General features: G+C 40.5%; 2 protein-coding genes across 4 annotated transcripts; one reads left to right on the forward strand and one right to left on the reverse strand.

Moving 5' to 3' along the window:
• Window positions 1–286: 286 nt before the first annotated feature.
• ggt5a (gamma-glutamyltransferase 5a) lies at window positions 287–7,123 on the reverse strand. Its single transcript, XM_054611244.1, has 12 exons — window positions 6,687–7,123; window positions 6,392–6,519; window positions 6,195–6,290; window positions 3,946–4,132; window positions 3,678–3,838; window positions 3,331–3,477; window positions 2,959–3,089; window positions 2,486–2,670; window positions 2,152–2,243; window positions 1,047–1,153; window positions 806–916; window positions 287–722 (listed from the first exon to the last, which is right to left on the reverse strand). The coding sequence occupies exons 1-12, from the start codon at window positions 6,854–6,856 to the stop codon at window positions 576–578; spliced, it is 1,662 nt and encodes a 553-aa protein (XP_054467219.1). The 5' UTR covers window positions 6,857–7,123; the 3' UTR covers window positions 287–575.
• A 3,708-nt stretch (window positions 7,124–10,831) lies between these two features.
• asphd2 (aspartate beta-hydroxylase domain containing 2) lies at window positions 10,832–16,577 on the forward strand. Of its 3 annotated transcripts, none has more exons than XM_054611027.1 (4): window positions 10,832–11,067; window positions 12,242–13,448; window positions 13,919–14,032; window positions 14,228–16,577. In XM_054611027.1, exons 2-4 carry the CDS (start codon window positions 12,584–12,586, stop codon window positions 14,356–14,358), a joined length of 1,110 nt encoding a protein of 369 aa, XP_054467002.1. In that variant the 5' UTR covers window positions 10,832–11,067; window positions 12,242–12,583; the 3' UTR covers window positions 14,359–16,577. The 3 variants fall into 3 exon arrangements, with proteins under 3 accessions (XP_054467002.1, XP_054467003.1, XP_054467004.1); XM_054611028.1 differs by having other exon boundaries at window positions 10,832–11,063; XM_054611029.1 differs by lacking the exon at window positions 10,832–11,067 and adding an exon at window positions 12,034–12,069.
• Window positions 16,578–18,227: the final 1,650 nt, after the last annotated feature.

Here is an 18,227-nt window from a genome sequence, read left to right on the forward strand (position 1 = left end):
TTTTTCTTCACAAACTTATTCTCATTAAACTGCTCTCCTGTTTGTATGACTCACTATTCGATCTGATTATCGTGCTCTTGCTTTTGTGCTGCATGCTTCGACACAAAAATGAAAAATAATTTATGAAAAACAGCACAGAGAAGTCACGCAGATTGTTCAGAATACGTTACAGCCCAGAAGGATGGGTTTCGATGGCAGTGACCTCAGGTTCAAGAAACCGAGCAGCCAGTTGAAGGTAACTTTGATGCATCCAAAGAAAGCACTTAACACCATGATATGTTGTTGGTATAGATAGACAGGATTTATTGATACGAAAGATGTTTACAAGCAAAGACGTAAGGTTACATTCAAAGCTGTTCTTTTTTGCCCATTTAATCCATTGTATCACTGTTACATTCAGTTCTGTTCAGAGGCCAAGTGTTCAACTGCTAGTGTTACTGTGAGTGTTCGGCTGAAGAGGCCAGTGATTCAGTGATTCAACATCATCGGCTGCTTTTTCTTGTCGTTTTGTGGCTTCAGAAGGTCTCTGTGACCTTAAGGCCCTCCTGCGTAACCAATGTCACTTGCTCTTGGTCTCAGTAACCGGCTGGCTCACCCAGTTTTCTGGCATCAGACACGGCACAGATGCAGCCGTCCTCCTTCTCCACAGCATTGACCACGTTGTAGAAACGTGCCATAGCTTTATGTGTGTGCCCCATAGCCACCAGATCCTTGATTACATTCTGAAAGACAAGGAGATAAGGAGACTCAGGTGGAGCAAATATCAAGTGTTTATTTTCGCAAATAAATGTGTTTAATGCATTACCTCATCAAAGTTTTGCTCAAACCCTACTACATTTTCAGGCCTGACATAAACAATAGGAGCAGCGATCGCGTCCTTGAGGCTCTTTCCAAACCAAAGGTGGTTAATGAGCGCCTGGAAGAGAAAACAGAACAATACATTGCAATCTGTCAAATGGAAAAGTGATGAGTACAGAATGGATTATGGGTATTATGGTGAAGACACTATCTTAATGGCACTTAGTGTTATTGCCCCAGACACTCACCGAGGCCATCCCTGCCGTGATCATGCCCCCCCCAGTCGATCCAATCACCAGCGTCTTTGACTTAGACTTCAGCACAGCGGGGGCCATACTGGATGGAGGCTGCTGCCCTGACAACACAACAAAAGCCTTAATTGACAGAGCAGACATATTTAACTCAGCCTCTTCAATGTGAGAAGAACAAGAAGGAAGTTATAATAAAAGCAATCAGTGTCTTTGAATGATGTGAATCACATTTATTCAACCATTTGCCTTTGTTCAGCAGCTGACAACAGACAAAAATAACTCTTCTCTTAAATAAAGGACCTGATAAATGCTAACCTCAGTTTGCTAACATACTCACAATGATACATACTCACATGCTGATGTTTAGCAGGTTTAATGTTTACCATTCATTATCCTAGTTAAGCAATTTAGCATGCTAACATTTGCTTATTAGCACTAAACACACAGCTGAGGCTGATAGCAATGTCATTCATTTTGTATATATTGGACAAGAACTCTGACATGATGACAGCACTCGACAAATAGGTTATCAAAGAATCTCCAAAGTTAGCCTCTTTTAAGTCATCCTCAGATGAAAATAAATGACTGTGCAAAATGTCATCGCAATCCATTTAATAGATAGAATCATTTCAAACAAAACAAAGTGAACTTCATGGCGGCACTGGAGGAAAAGTCGTGAGATCACCAAAGTAATTTGGATTCTGAGACAAAGTGAAGAACTGACTTCTTACCAGTGCCATTAGCATTGCTAAAAAAAATAGCTTAAATATGTCATAATGCCTTTATGTTGTATAAAGACCTTTGCGTGATATCCAAACAAAAAAACACAAACCATCAGTTCTGATGTCTCAGATACCGTAAATCAGGTACTCTCTACACTCCTGCAGAGTGTACTATTTAAGTACCTCTGAGCAAGGTGTTCAACTTTGTACCTGTGGAAAACCAAAGCCCCAGGAATAAGGGTGTGTAGCCCACATATGTATTGTGTGGAATCATGTTCTTATCAGCAAGTTCCTTGTTGCTGATGAGAACAAAACTGTACCGGAATACTTTTTACCAGTGGTTAAAGGAAACAGAAAAGGTTTCATGCTGATCTGTTTACCTGGTGAGATGCTATCTTCTCTCCCACAGAAGTCAGACAGCTGGTTGTTGAGGATGACGCCAGTGCTTGGAGAGAAGACCTTGGAGCCAAATCTGTGAAGAAAATACATCAAATGAACATCTGACATTATGACACTTGTAAAACAGATGCACTTCTAAAATCTGTGTTTTCCCCAACACTGTGCTTAGGGACTGTGATGCCTCGAGTCTTGTGAAAATAGAAAATAAAATAGTTTGTTAAATTCCCTTTGCAGAAACCCTCATTCCTTAATCTATAAATCGTAATCTTCCACTTTTGAGCTAAACTGTGAACAGAACCCCCTTCAAGTACTGACATGTTGTTGATGGTGCTGGTGACAGACACAGCCAATCCATCCTCACCCAGCACAGATATATGTGTGGTGCCCATGTTGTCCAAATGTGGGGTGATGTTGTAATAGTGGGGATCATGAGCCTTGCTGCTGTTGATCAAGCTCCTTATGTGCTCGGCAAAGCTATCCTCTGTGAATTTCTTGGCCATCTGTGAAAAGTACAGAGCATTCAAAAACACAAAGATAACAAAGAACACACAATTTTTACAGGTAAGTTAAGATTGTATTTTATAGTTGTTTTGCAGAGGAAACAAGATAAAATTTAAATCACAACTAAATTTGAAAGAGAATTGTATCCTAACCTAGATGTTAACTTATTAACAGTAGTGGTTTACTGTTACACTGGGGCATTGTTACTTTTACTTAAGTAAATGATCCTAACACTATCCTGCTGGTTATAACCCGTGACTAGACTTAATTACTTAAAAATAACTTACTTTTTCTGAGCTGAACCCTGGATCGCGGATGTATTTCTTTAATCCATTGGAAAACTTAAAAGCTTCAAGAAGGCGATGATAAACCAGTGTCTTTTGTTCACCTATCAAAGATGTTGAATCCAAGTTGTATCCTGTAAATAAAAGCAATTGTTTAGTTTCCCCAAGTGTATTCCACTTCCAAAGAGTTGCAGTATCTAGATGCTTCCATAGCATGAAACCCTCATATTCTCCTCATTTATGTAAACAGCTCACATGCAACAAATAATGAAAGTGTTAATTTGTAATTTCTCTGTTCAACACATGAAAAAGCTTTATTATGTGATTTGAAAGTGTGGATGCGTGGCAGCTCTGCAGCCTGTGTACAGCAGGGACCTTTCATGACGTTAAGGATGAAGCTGAGGAGGACGCCCCCTGCAGGGGGTGGGGGTATGTACATCTGGTACTCTCCAAGAGGAATAACCCATGCATCCGTCACTGTAACTTTATAGGATGCCAAGTCCTGCACTGTGAGAATTCCTCCTGTGCAAACACATTGAAACAAAGGGAACTGAACAAAATACATCTCATATTTAAGACTTTTAATGGATCCAAGCAGCTGTGAGTGATCGCTGAAGTGCTTTACGGACCCAATTTATTTGTTAATTTGTAATTAGATCATTGCGCCAGGCAGAGATAGAAACGGTTGAAAAAAAAGAAGGATGAAACTCGTCTGACAATACCTGCCTCCTGTATGTCACGGATTAAATCCTCTGCTATTTTTCCAGAGTAAAAAGCCTCTGCCCCTAGGTTTGCAATCATCTCCATGGTGTCGGCCAGTTTCTCAAACTTCACAATATCACCAGTCTTCATTAAGTTCCCATTCTTATCTGTATACAACTCTCTAGGGGAAAAATACAAAGAGTGAAAATAGAAGTTAAATGTAGAAAGGTTATATTTTCATTTTCTGCTTATTATATTTTTGAGTCATTTTAGGGATGTTTTTTGTACCGTAGTGGCTTGGTCGTGTTCGACTCAGTGTATGAGATGTATCGACCTTGGATCACAGGAATGGGAAACCCTTCTCTGGCCAGTTTGATGGTCGGCTGGAAGAGGGTGGCCCACGGCAACTTCCCATAAAGCTCGTGTGCCTTTTCATAACCTCGAATTTCCCCTGGGACACCGATCCATTTGCTACCTGGATGAATGGATAGATAGTGAGTAGTCCAACTCTTTCAGATTACAAAGCAAAGAACAGTTGCAGTCGTTTTTTAAGATATAATCCTTTGGACTAAAGAGAGATTTGGTCTCTAACATTCTGACATTTAAAGCCTGAAGGTAAACTTATCCAATATTTCACACAAAAAAACACGATTAGAGAAAATTCCAAAAAGTTAATATAATTTTGTATGGCAGAAAGTTTATTTCTATTTTCAATTGTCAATCATCTCACAAGCCCTCAGAATTTTTGCATCTTGTGACCCTTTGGATGTGGCCTGGCATATATAGTTTGATAAACACTGAACTAAACTAACTAGCTACATTTACTTGACTTAAGGATCTGAGTACTTCTTCCACCGCTGAGTCAAATACCTGGAGTTAACCTAGTGAGTGCTCCAGTGGTTTGCTCGAGTCTTACACAGACTCAGACTAAGCGATTTAGGCCTTCAAGACTTCATGGATGCAAGCCAAGGCAATCAACTAGTGCCAGTACTTAATAGTTTCTTTGTTGCTTTGTCCGACCTGGCTCTCTGTTCCTGTCTCCAGCTCCTGATCACTTCCCCCAGGCCATGTACCCTCCTCTCACTCCCCAGACCTGCCATCCTGTAGACTCCCTCATCAGCTCTGCATGCTTACCTGCATCTCATTCACTCGTCAGCCTTTCTCCACATATACCAGTTCAACTCTCTCTGTTATTTTCTTGTTTACCTGCCTGTTACCTGTCAGCTGGACCCACTGACTTATGGACTCTTGATCTCTTTAAGCTTTTAAAGATAAATCACTGATTTCATCCTGCTGCTTCCTCATCTGCCAGCATTTGGGTTCAATCCCTGTTAACCCTGCATTGGCAATCGTGGCAAAAAGGCTATGGGGTGCCGAATATAAAAATCGGGTTACAATATTCTAGCTGATTTTGAATATTAATTTATACTTGTCTCACATTTGATGCAGAAATCATGTAAAACATGGTATATTTACTTGTAAACAATGTAGAAAATGTTGAAACTAAATAAAAAATGTTGACATTTCAGCTCTCAGACCATGTTTATCTTGATTGTTTTGTAGTTTGAATAATTAATACTGCTGGACATAGTACGCAGTTAAAAGACATTTTTAAGGACAAATTCTTTTTTTAAAGATTTTTCCGGAGACTCTTCAAAATTTGGTTGATGGGGCTTTCACAGGTTATTAAGTGTAAATCTGGTTCTTGCACACTGCTATAGCAGATAGAAATATAATGATTAACATATTTTAAATTACTAACAAATGTATTTGAGGTCTCTATGGCTGCAAAGCTTTTCGTACACATGATTTTTCCGAAATCCCTTTTTGAAACCTGGTCACAGGCATGTGTTACTTCACTCAAGTCTGTGTCCTCACTCTGTCAAATCCCAAAAGTATCATCATCACTGTAATTACTGAAAAAAATATAATTTCCTCAATTTTGATAACATCTTATTTTACTCTGATTAAAAAACAGATGCATATTAGCTTCTAACTCCTTGGGTTCAATTACTTTTAATTGTGTGCTGTCCCTGCAAAAATAAACGATAAAATATTATACTCTAAACAAGGGTTTTTCCCGGTTTCATAATGTCCTTGTATCAGAGTTCTTTCCCATATACTTAAAAATAGGTTCACAAGTATATGTTGCAACATGATTAATAGCTACAGAACTCCTCTTCCACTGTGTGTGGTCTTGGCTAAGAGTTCAGCCTGTGGCCATTTCCTTTATGTCATGTTAGCTGGGCCCCCCATTATGTATACAATCAGACATGTGCATGTCCAAGAAAGGACTGACAGTATCTTCATTCCTAGACCTGTCATAAATCATTCATCTTTGTGTCCTTATATGGTAAATTGGGTTCTCAAGATGTGAATCATAATGAATTCTTCATAAAGAGCATAATATTAAGGCGTGTTCCTTCTTCCTCAGGCATGATGCAGAAGCCCAGAAAAGTCTGAGCGAGAAAAACAAGAAATGCTCCCACTGATAGTATCAGGATACTATTTGATACTGTGTTATGCAAGAGCAGTACCTGCAATGAGCTGGAAACTCTTGGGACATGTTTTCAGCAGGTCCAACCTTACATTCCTCGGCACAGTCTCTCTGGAGTTGATGATTTTCACTTTGCCTGTGAAAAGAGGAGATATTATCAATTGACTCTTGTCTCTGCCACTGGAAACTCGTTAGTTGTTGTAATACAGGGGGTAATTTTTTGAATGTGGCTGTTACCTGAGCTATCCATCACGGTGAATATGGACCCCCCTCCGAGGCCCATGCTCTGTGGGTTTATGACGGAGGTGCACAGCAGCGCAGCAATTGCGCCATCTACCGCTGAGCCCCCTTTTTTCAGCATATCCCTGAAAGATAAGTCACTCATCGCTATTCATGGCAATATATACGTTACGTTATGCTGCGCATGGTCTGCCGAATAAGGGAATGCAGTGTTTGTTTTGCAAGCACCTTACTGACCAGAACAAATGAATATCTTTATGTAACCATAACAGAGTTACACATTGTTACTCACCGTCCAATCCTCGAACACGTCCCAGAGTCTGCAGCCACTGCAACACTTGAGAAAGTGCCATCTGGACACTTTTTCCTCAAAAGCACCGACATACATATAATAATAATAGCGAGCGCGCAGAGGAGCATCAGCGCGCAACAAACGTACCCTCTCGTCTTAAACCTTGCCATGGTTATTATCCAAAATCCTCCACGAAGATTCTTAAAGTTGAATCATGAACTCTACAGGTTATCTCTCTCTGAAACACTGCTACTTTAATGTTATCTCTCTCTCTGAAACACTGCTACTTTAATGTTATCTCTCTCTCTGAAACACTACTTTAATGTTATCTCTCTCTCTGAAACACTACTACTTTAATGTTATCTCTCTCTCTGAAACACTACTACTTTAATGCTATCTCTCTCTCTGAAACTACTTTACTAGATGCGTCCGAGATGACTGCGCCTCGACTCAAAAGTGGAGGAGAGCAGGCAGCAGCAGCAGCAGCAGCAGCAGGGGGCGTTGAAAAAAAAAACTTACTTTTTTCTGCAGCCTTCACTGAAAACACAGGAAATGTTTACATCCTGTTGGTTACATTTGTAGGCTACCTGTAGTTTACAGACTAGGAGCGTATGATTTGGGGGATGATAAAAAGCCAGGATAGGGGAGGACTCATGAATAACTTTTTTTTTAATTTAGGTAACATTATATACCATATAGCCAGAGCCACGGTGTCTCAATTGTTGTCATTTTCCAGCTTTCAGTGTTTCCAATTCATTTCATAATGAACCAAAGACATTTCTACACTTCAATCTGGACTGCAGCTCAGTGTGGGAGGATCACCTCATGGAACCCTCTTTAGGTTGGCTCGGAAAGGCCCGGCGTTAATAGAGAAGTTTTTCATAGTTCTAGCATCTTCATTTTACTGTCAAAGTGCAACGGATCGATGCATTTGACTTTGCATTTGACTTTTTATAAAAATCTTAAATTGAATGCCCCAAATGTAGTTGCAAAATTTGCCACATGCTTTAAATTCCTCAGATATGGCTGTGCCATGTTCTAAGCAGACTGGATGGCATGCAGCAGATGATAGAACATTATTTACAACTTTAAAAGACTTTAAACTTGAATCGGACTTGCCCCTTTAAGACTTGAGACTTCACTTTGACGTCCCCCTTTAAGACTTGAGACTTTTCTTTGAAAGACTTGAGACTTTTCTTTGACGTCCCCCTTTAAGACTTGAGACTTTTCTTTGACGTCCCCCTTTAAGACTTGAAACTTGACTTGGACTTTCCTTTGAGCCTTGACTTGGATTATAGCTCAAAGACTTGAGACTTGACTTGACTAGCCCCTTTAAGACTTAGGACTTGACTTTGGCTTTCCTCTTGAGGCTTGACTTGGACTCTTGTTCAAAGACTTGAGACTTTCAATTCAATTAAATTCAGTTTATTTTGTATAGCCCAGAATCACAAATTACAAATTTGCCTCAGAGGGCTTTACAATCTGTACACATGCGACATCCTCACATCGGCACAGGAAAAAACTCCCCTAAAAAGCCCCTTCAACAGGGAGAAAAAAGGAAGAAACCTATGGGAGAGAGACAGAGGAGGGATCCTTCTCCCAGGATGGACAGAATGCAATAGATGTCATGTGTACAGAAGGAACAGCATAACAGAGATACAACACATTCAATGTATATGACATAAATTATTCATATAATAAGAGTAGTAAGCAGAGTAACGAAGGAAAAAACAATTAAGACTACTTATAATAACAGCAGCAATTATTATAGTAGAATTATAATTATGACTTGACTTGGACTTGCCCATTTAAAGACTTGAGACTTGACTTGGACTTCCCCCTTTAAAAGACTTGAGACTTCACTTGGACTCTAGCTCAAAGACTTGAGACTTGGACCTGCCCTTTAAGACTTGAGACTTGACTTGGACTTGCCTCTTTAAGACTTGAGACTTCACTTAGACTCTAGCTCAAAGACTTGAGACTTGACTTGGACTTGCCCTTTAAGACTTAAGACTTGACTAGGACTTTAGCTCAAAGACTTGAGACTTGACTTGGACTTGCAAATAATGACTTGTAAGCTTCTCTGGAGCTCACCCTTTTCGCTGTCTCAGTGGGTGTGCGCTAATGAACAAATCGTTATTCAGTTAGTGGGTGCGAACTGAACGAGAGAGTCCCGCTGATGAGAACCTGGAGCTGCAGCTCCTGGAAGTTAACCTTGGACATAACTGCACATGCACCATTAAAAAACGGAAATTTTAATTATTTTCTTATTTCGAATGGACTTTTCACGTTCCTCTTTAAGAGTTGTTTAAAAAGAATGATGTCTTTGCGATAATAACATCGCTACCGGGGGGAAAGGGGGACTGAGTAAACAGGGCCCTCGTGTGAAGAGGGCCCACAAAGATAGTAGAATGAGTAGCTATGGATACGGGTTGGGGCCTATAGAGAAAAACTAAACATAGGGTCCAAAGTATTGTGCTACACCCCTTGTTTGACCTCAAACTCTGGACATACCCTGTGGGACTCACTCAGCAGGGCAAGAGACATAACTCGGGTAACAGAATAGCAGGCTTAAGGTGCAAACACACTCTACTAATTAAGAGCTTATAAGGCACAATTGTTCAAATGAAAACTAAAAGGTTGTAAAGAAAAAATGTGTTGTGGTAACCTGGCTGATGTGTTTTTACATTGTTCCTATGTTCCAGATTTGAAAAGATACTATGTTTTTAAAGTTAGAGATAACTTTAAACTAGCTATTGAGATAGTAGTTTTCATGCTCCAGCTCATAAGGTCCCCACTGCAGAGTTTCAGCCCCTGGTTTGAGTGCCAATGTGAGAAGTGTAGGCTCTCCCAGGATTGTCGTGTGCAGTTGGATCTTTCTAGGAAAAAGTTGTTGACCATGCTGTCATGTTATGTGTCATTAACTATCACCATCAAAATACTGCTCTATTGCTGCTGTGAGTGCAACCCAGGCCGGTTGCAATGCATCTTGGGAAATGCTGTCTGCTAATAGTAGTAGATGGGCAACCATGAGGCATACGGAAGAGGAAGGCTCTCAATTTAGTCAAGTCATCCAGAGATTAGCAGAGCAATACCGGGATAAATGCAATTCTGCCTTCAAAGTAAAACATTTGCCAACGTTAAAGTTGGAAATAACAGAATCACTAGGAGCAGTGCTGCCGCTAATGATTATTTCCATTATGTCTATTATTATGACAGTAATTCTCTTAACTAATCGATTTAATCGTTTTGTCCACTAGAGAATAAAAAATGACCTATAGGCCAGGATGTATTGAAATTGCTTTTATCCAACCAACGGTCAGTTATTTGTCTTATACAAAGTAAAGCATCAAATCTTTACGTTTTTAAGTCTGGCAGGCTGGATTTTTAAGCATTTATCTTGGAATACCACTGAACAATTACTCATCAAAATAGAATGATTCATATTCTGTGGATCAATGAATTGATTAATCAATGAATAATCAAGCATTCCAACGCTGGTATCTGAAAAATATATTGTTATAAATATTCTCAGTAGAATCATTTCAGTGCATGCAAAAGTTCGATTTTATGGAGGGTATTGTGATAGCCTGGAACACAAATTGTATTTTAATGTGTTGCTGCTAACTGTTTTCTTTTATTTATTCCACTTCAAATATGACCCCTTTCTGCAGACAGCTGTTAGTTAATAGTGTGAGTTTGACAACACACTATGGTTTATTACTGGTTGGTCCTGCTACCAGTCCATCCATATTTAAGTTACTGTGGATTCTGTTTTTTTTACTGTTTTTTATTTTTTTTTATTGCTCATTTGCTTATTTATAATTACTTATTTTTGATCTATGTTTTGTTACTATGTCTCTTGTTTGCACTCTCCTCTATGCTGCTGTAATCCTGTACATTTCCCCGCTGCGGGACTAATAAAGGATTATCTTATCTTATCTTATCTTTTATCTTATACCACATTGCTACTTTGGCTCCAATAACACAGAATGCTCCTCACTGAGACATTTATTTTGAAAGGGCTGACCGGACATTTTGTTGAGTACTCCTAATTGCTTTTTATTCTCGGTGGCTTCCCTGGTGGAGCCTTGGTATTTACAACAATATTGTCTGAAGCCCAAACGGCGCTGCTGTCCATCACAGACAGACAGACGGGGAGTCAGCCCGTCGGGGGGGGACAGCTTTCTTATTTTCCTCTGCTATGCGATGGGTGTCGGTTCCAGTTGGGACTTCTTTTGTGCATTTTGGAGATATTTCCTATAATGTTGGGGGAGTGATATCCGTCTGCCTTGTGCAACTGCAGTGGTGCGCAGCTTCGCCCGGAGAAACACCTGTGCGCCTCTCCTCTCCACCGGCCACAGGCATGCATGTTGAGTAGGTATGGATGCAAAAAAAAACCTGTGCACGAAAACAACGCACCAAACATCGTCTGCTTGTTTTTTTTTTCCGTGGCTTATTGAACGTTTAAAAAAAATATGATCATCAGCTTGTAATGGCATCTGGGCACAGTGGTGGCTGCAGCTCCAGTGGGTGGGAGATTACATGGAAACAGTGGAGGGGATAAAGCAGGGTGTGTGTGTGTGTGTGTGTGTGTGTGTGTGTGTGTGTGTTTTTTTTTTTTGTGTGTGTGTGTGTGTTTTTTAGTTGGCTTCGTGGTTGGGTTTGATGGTCCTTAAAGCAGCGGGGGGGGGAGGCAGGGAGGGAGAGAAGGGGGATGTGGGGGCGTCTTGCTGCTGTCAGACAGGATGTAGGGGAGGATCTATTGGAGCAGGATTGCCCGACCATTTTTGGTGAGAGTTCTGATCACAGTTGACGCATTGCACTCCTGAACGCGTTTTGGCTGCCGATCCATTATCATTATATAATCATAATCATGTAATCCAGTGGGTTTCTTTTTCTTTTTTTTCTGTTTTTTTTTTTTTTTACTTAAACAGCATACGATTACAAAGACTACAGCTCGCCCCCTCCCTCCCCATTAATGCAGCTCATGCTGAGCAACCTATGAATGCCAATTATACATGTGGGTGGTTATCAACACAGTTTGAGTTTACATAATTCACTGTTTTACTGCGCGCTCCTTAAAGCGTGGTGCGCAAATATATATATATATATATATAAAAGGAGAGATTTGTCTTAAATGCAGCAATGTGCCCATGAGTCATTGTTTTATACAGTGCAGTATAGGAGCGTGTGAATTCCAAATTGTGTTCAAAGTGTGTGTGTGTGTGTGTGTGTGTGTGTGTGTGTGTGTGTGTGTGTGTGTGTGTGTGTGTGTGTGTGTGTGTGTGCAGTCATTTTGAAGTCCACAGTGTGTGGGTGAGTTTCAGCAGGTGTGTTTTGTGGTGCATACAGGATGGGAATTTGCTCAAACTCTGAGGAGGTAGATATGTGTTATGATACCTGCGTCAGTTTCCCTAACTCTGCATGCTAACACACTGACAGTAAATAGTTTTGATCCTTCATGTCTATCGCAGCATCCCCCCTAACGTCAGTTTCTGTATCCTCCTCTCTCCTCACCCCTCTCTCTCTCTTCTTCTGTCTTTGTTTTTCAGGGAACAGATAACCCTAAGGCGCGGTGTCTGTCTGCATTTGTCTGAAAGAACAAGAGAGAGGGAGCATCACAAATACCGCACAGCCAGCCAGGCATCATGGAAGGAGAAACTTTCCCCCGTTGCAGACTGGTGAAATGTTAGGACTGAAGAGCCAGTGTGTCAGATCAAATCAGCAGACTGTTTACCATACGGGGGGCAATAAGAGCTGCTTGACACTAGACTCCCTGACGCCCTGTTTTTGGTTTAAGGCCATCACGATCAAGAACAGACTTGTTGACTAATCTTTCATCAGCATTTCCCGACCAACCCCCATCAGATTCAGCAATCCAGAAACGAGCCGAGATGGAGTGGTCACTAGAGAATGTGAGGGAGATTGTGGCTGGAGGGATGCAATCTATAAGAGAGTGTGAGATCTGTGCTTTTGCAATAGCCATGTGTGTGCTGCTGCTGTTCATGTGGTATTGTTACAGAGTGGGCCGCGAGCATGGCTCCAGCCCTCTGCGTGGGAGGTATCTGGCTGGGCCCAGCCGAATAGGAGGGGTGGTGGGGGGCTTCATGAGTTCAGACTGCCGCGGCAGGGGGAAAGGGAAAAATGGATCAATGCTAGAAGAACAGAACGGCTTCGCCTTCTGCCAGTCGTCCGAGTGCTTCCGATGCACCAGCGCCGGCGAGAGCCTGAACCAGAGGCTCTATCACAGCCTGCAGGACTACGCCAAGCGCTACACCTGGTCAGGTATGGGCAGGGTGCATAAAGGAGTCCGTGATCAAGGCCGATACCTCAACAGCCGACCCACCATCCAGCGACCAGAGGTCTTCTTCCTCCCAGACCTGCCGTCAGCTCCTTTCTTCTCCAGAGAAGTCCAGAGACACGACGTGGAGCTGCTGGAGCAGAGCTTCCCCGCCCTTCTTGCCGAGTTTGAGAGCATCTACCATCAACCTCCAGCCCGCAGCGGCTCCTCCCTGCCACCAGGATGGAAGGCCAACAACACTCCTCGGGGTCAGTGGTGGACCTACTACCTGGTCAACCAAGGCACCCCTCTGGTTCTTAATGTCAGGAGGTGTCCGCGGGCCTGGAGGGTGCTGGGCCAGCTGCGCACCTTCATCGCCAACAACGTGTTTGGAAACGCCTGCTTCTCTGTGCTGACGCCTGGAGCTCTGATCACTGAGCATTACGGCCCAACAAATGTCAGGCTGCGCTGCCACCTGGGTAAGAGAGTGAACTGTGTAGTGAGCGGAAACTGATTGTACCATGTGGTGTCTGAGCTTTATTGTGCACTTAACTTAACACAACAACAAATTATGTATTTTTTAAAAATAGCATATTTAAGTAGAGACGAGGAGCAACCTAGTGAATCAGCTGCTGTTGTGTTAAAACTGAAAAAATGATGGCACATGGCTGAAATTTAGTGGCTTGTGTGATTATTTTTATTATTTTGACTGCACCTGAGCTTTGATTCTATTTCCAACTGCACCCTCTGAGATGGCTATAAATAGTGGTATTCATGTAGCCGAAGTCTTTCGTAGACGCTTTAAAACAGCAGATTGTAATAATACTGGACTCTCTGAGCCGAGGGCATTTTTGTCTGGGATATGTCACCTGGGAGATAGTTTAGCAACAACCAATGCTTTGCTGTCCCATAATGACACATGGGTGGACTTTTTGTTTTTCTCTGGCAGGTCTTAGAGTGCCCCCTTCCTGTGAGCTTGTAGTTGGTGGAGAGCCACAGTGCTGGTCTGAGGGCAGCTGTCTGCTTTTTGATGACTCCTTCCTCCACAGGGCCTTCCACGAGGGTAAGAAGGGATTAAAACTGAATCTTTTATTGCACTTTCTCCCTTTTTACTTATTCTTTAGGGGGATTAACCTAAAAATGGTATAATCCATATATCAAGTCAATTGAGGGCCTTTTTAATACACATCTGATGGGGTTTTACTGCAAGATCATGACAAAATGGTTTTTGTGTTGCTGTGTGTGTGTGCGTGTGCAGGTGGCGCAGACGACGGCCCTAGGGTGGTCTTCATGGTGGACCTCTGGCACCCCAACGTGGCCGCTGCTGAGAGACAAGCCTTGGACTACATTTTTACTCCAGGCCGCTTAGAGGACAAGGAAGGGAAATAGGTGTGAGTGAGAAACCATGTCTGACCAAGAGACATATGCTGTTTAGGGAAGTGTCTGTAGGATTGGGGAGCAACTCTTTTTCTGCCTCCAGACCAGCGCTCACATTCACTGTGTACATATTCTCCGTCTCATACAGTATCTTTCATAACACTTCTTAGCAGATGACCAAACATTGGGCCTCTTTTATCAAAATTTACTAGTAGCACAATTGTTCAAATCTTAAAATGCAGCCATTTTATTAATGTGTATTAACATCATGGCAGGGACATTTGAGCTTAATTGTCATTATTTAACTTTAAATATATGAATGCCTAATTTATTTGCATATGCAGAATGATGTGATTGAACAGTTAAAAAAATTGCCAAACAAGCAGTTCCCATTAAATATTTTTTTTCCTTATACATTTTCCAACTCTGGGCCAATTCTGGAGCAAAATAATTTCCGTATCAGATTATTTTTTCACCTCAGTTTTATTTTGGTTGCTGCTTGAAACAGTTCAACAGTAGAGGGCAAAGTACTTAATAGATTTGATGAATAGATCTTTGCGAGCCAAAATTAATGTGTCACCCTCTTGCTGTTATGCTTCACGGCATTTATAGGTCCATAGGCAACCTGTTCTATTCGCTATACATGAACTGGAGTTGAGTAAGCGTTTATTGTACCTGAATACTTCCCAACACTTTAGTGTTTAGTTTATACAACGTTTAGTGTAAAGAAAGTATTGGTGGTATTACTTTACACATTGAATGCAAGTTATTTTAAACTTACTGTACCACCTTCATACATTTCCCCCAAGGGCTAAAAAAAAAAGATCATTCAACTTTTTATATTACTCAACATATTCAGTAAAATTTAAGACGCACATGTTGACTTGAACCAAAACATAATTGTCAGTGGATTTGCACAATTTTCATTTCAAAAACACCCACTTTCAAATGTGGAACACACTTTTGAACACACTTTTGCCTCACTTGCTTGCCGAATGGTGACTTATTTCCAGTGATTATAGTGCTTATTTACATCCAATCACAGCCAAGGTAAAGCTAAAGCTAAGAGACATTTGCGTCCGTGCAGGATCTTCTGTTCAAAAGGCTGTTGTACACATTGAACTAGATAACAAAAATTTGGAGTTGCATAGTGGCTCTACTAATACTGATTAATGATGAATACATAAAATTCAAAGATATGTAAACTAAATTATTTCAGTGCTATGTCGGTTTGATAATAACTAAAGAGAGTATTAATGAAAATGAAGGCATTTCTCATGTCACCGATCTTATCTGTATGTGTTTTGATAGATATGTGATAACGGAGGTCCAATGTTTATCATGACATGAATGTTTACAGACGCAGCTAATGTCTCTGTCATGAATCCTGCCGATGTGGTGGTTAATTGTGCTCCCCTCTGAAAAAATCAATCCTGCTTTCAAAGACATGGTTAGATAAGCACATTTTAGGTCAATTTGTGTGAGAGTGGGCCTGTGCTGTAACACTGGAGGTGAAGCGTTTTTGGTAAATTTACTAAACCCTTGTAATTTGGTTGTATTTGATATCAGGTTTGTATTTCTGTAAATAGGGTTGAGGTAAAAACAAAAGAACAAAAAAAAACTGAAAGGTCTGACGTGATCTACGCTGATTGTCTTCAATGCTATAACTATTGTGTTGTCTTGATTTACAGCTAAAGCGATCACATTTCATTCTCCGTTCCATGAAATCATTTTTTGATTGTAGATTCTGTAAAATGCTTGAAAATGGAGTACTATCTTTGTTGTTACGTGACATATTTATTTTGAATCACTTTGTAATTTTGCAGCACCATATGGTATCCATTATTAAAGCCACAATCCTTAATTCTTCAACAGCACTACATGAATAGATGTGCACAAATGGTTGTGAGAATTTAACCTCAGCAGCTTTACAGGTCCATCACAATCAAAGATACCCATCTATTTAAATATAATGTTTACAAAATGATTTACAAGCTGTTTACAACATCGGCCAACACCGACACTCACATTGAGCTGTCCATAATTAGGTTTAAAATCAAGAGTGCCGTTAATCCACTTAAAAGTATGAAAACTGTTGTTCCCAAAGCATTGCTTCACATATATACAATATATGACCGGGCTACCATTTTGTTTACATTAGGATTAAGGATTTGTCCTTTAACGCATTCTTGTGTGGTTTTTGAACAGTATTTCTGTACATTTAATAAATGGTCGAGTATCTTATTTAACCAGCTGTTGTCAGAGGTGTCACTTTTCCCACTGATGTCACAGATGTTAAACAATAGGGAGTCTTCACACTGTATGCATGTTCTTCAGTCTTTTCTGCTGAATCATCCATTTCATTAATACAACAAATAATACAAAAAAAACCTTAAATACTGATTAAAACGTGCTGCAGGAGCTGAGTAGCTCAGTGGTAGAGAAGAATAAAGTCTTCTGCAGAGATGTCACTGGTATTGGTAAAACACTCATACACAGCAAGGGGGCAGAATAGATTCAGTTGCCTCTTTTCAGTCAGATGGAGTTACATAAACGTACCACAGAGAGGCGTAGATAGTCAGCAATGATGTTGTTCTTTAACCTCAGCAGTTTTTTCTCATCAAACCTGCACTGCCAGCTAGACGCATCAGAATGCTAAGTCAATAATATTTTCATATGTAATAAAAAAAAATAGAGTCTTCAATACATTTTGCTTTCATGAGTTCATAAAGAATATATGGATTAATATTTGGTCGTACATCTTGCTCCACAGTTGAGTCAGCACCCTATACTGGAAATAAGTCTCTTCTACTCACATTTGAGTTTCCCTAAAGGCACACAGGTGTTGCTTAATCTGTAGGCCTGAAGCTTTGCTGGATGGAGGCCCATGTTGACGTGAGGTTGATGCCAGTAGTAACACAGGCTTCATTAAGAAAGCCCTTAGTGCTTTTATTCATGAGCTACATGTTTTATGGGCACATAATTGTTTTGTTTTGGTGTCAAAGCACTTGAATTATTAAAGTAGACTATAGTAGTTAGTGTTGCAATGCCGCTCAGCATGCTTATTGCACCAGAAGTGTGAGTAAAGCTCAGTGTGTGCTTGACAGAGAACAGGATACTGTAGCATTGTGGGAGGGGGGTGGATTTAAAGTTCCATCAGTACGTATGCACAAGGATAATCCTTTTAACAATATGCATAAATAGAGTTTGAATAAAAAAACATGCATCTGGGTGTAGAAAAATATGGGGTCCCTGACAAAGTAAAAAAATATTTAATTTGACATTAGGGTCATTCAAATGCAGACAAGCAGTATACATTTATGTACATAAACAGCAGTCACAACAGCATGATCACCTGTGAAATGTCATGACATACACAGCCATGTAACAAATGACACATATTATCTTCAACTGACATAATGTTAACGTTAACTTGTAAAAAAAAATAACCCAGTGTGGCAATTCATTTGTGTTCAATTCTGATAATCTGGAAAGGTCCCTCAGGTGACTCCTGCATGTGTAGCCAATCTAGAGGCAGTGTTCTCTAGGGACACTGTGTCAACATCTAAATTTAACAACACTCATATTTACATAGATATTAAGCTTAAATCTTTGTATTTAAGATTTGTATTTAATCAAATGTTCACAACATAACACAGCAATCCTGGTGCATGTGTTGTTTCAGTTTGTAATGACGGTTGGCTTGTGGATTGTCTTTGCTCTGAGGCCGCATAGCAGGTTAGTCTGGCTCTGGATTTATACAGTGATAACTTATCCAATGGAAAGACAAACACAACACTGTTGAAACAATGCTATTCAACACAACACCACTAACCATATCACAAAAATAAGAAAAAAATGATGCTACTGTGGTAACAAAT

The sequence above is a fragment of the Anoplopoma fimbria genome, chromosome 13 (assembly GCF_027596085.1).
Source record: "Anoplopoma fimbria isolate UVic2021 breed Golden Eagle Sablefish chromosome 13, Afim_UVic_2022, whole genome shotgun sequence".
Lineage (NCBI taxonomy): Eukaryota > Metazoa > Chordata > Actinopteri > Perciformes > Anoplopomatidae > Anoplopoma > Anoplopoma fimbria.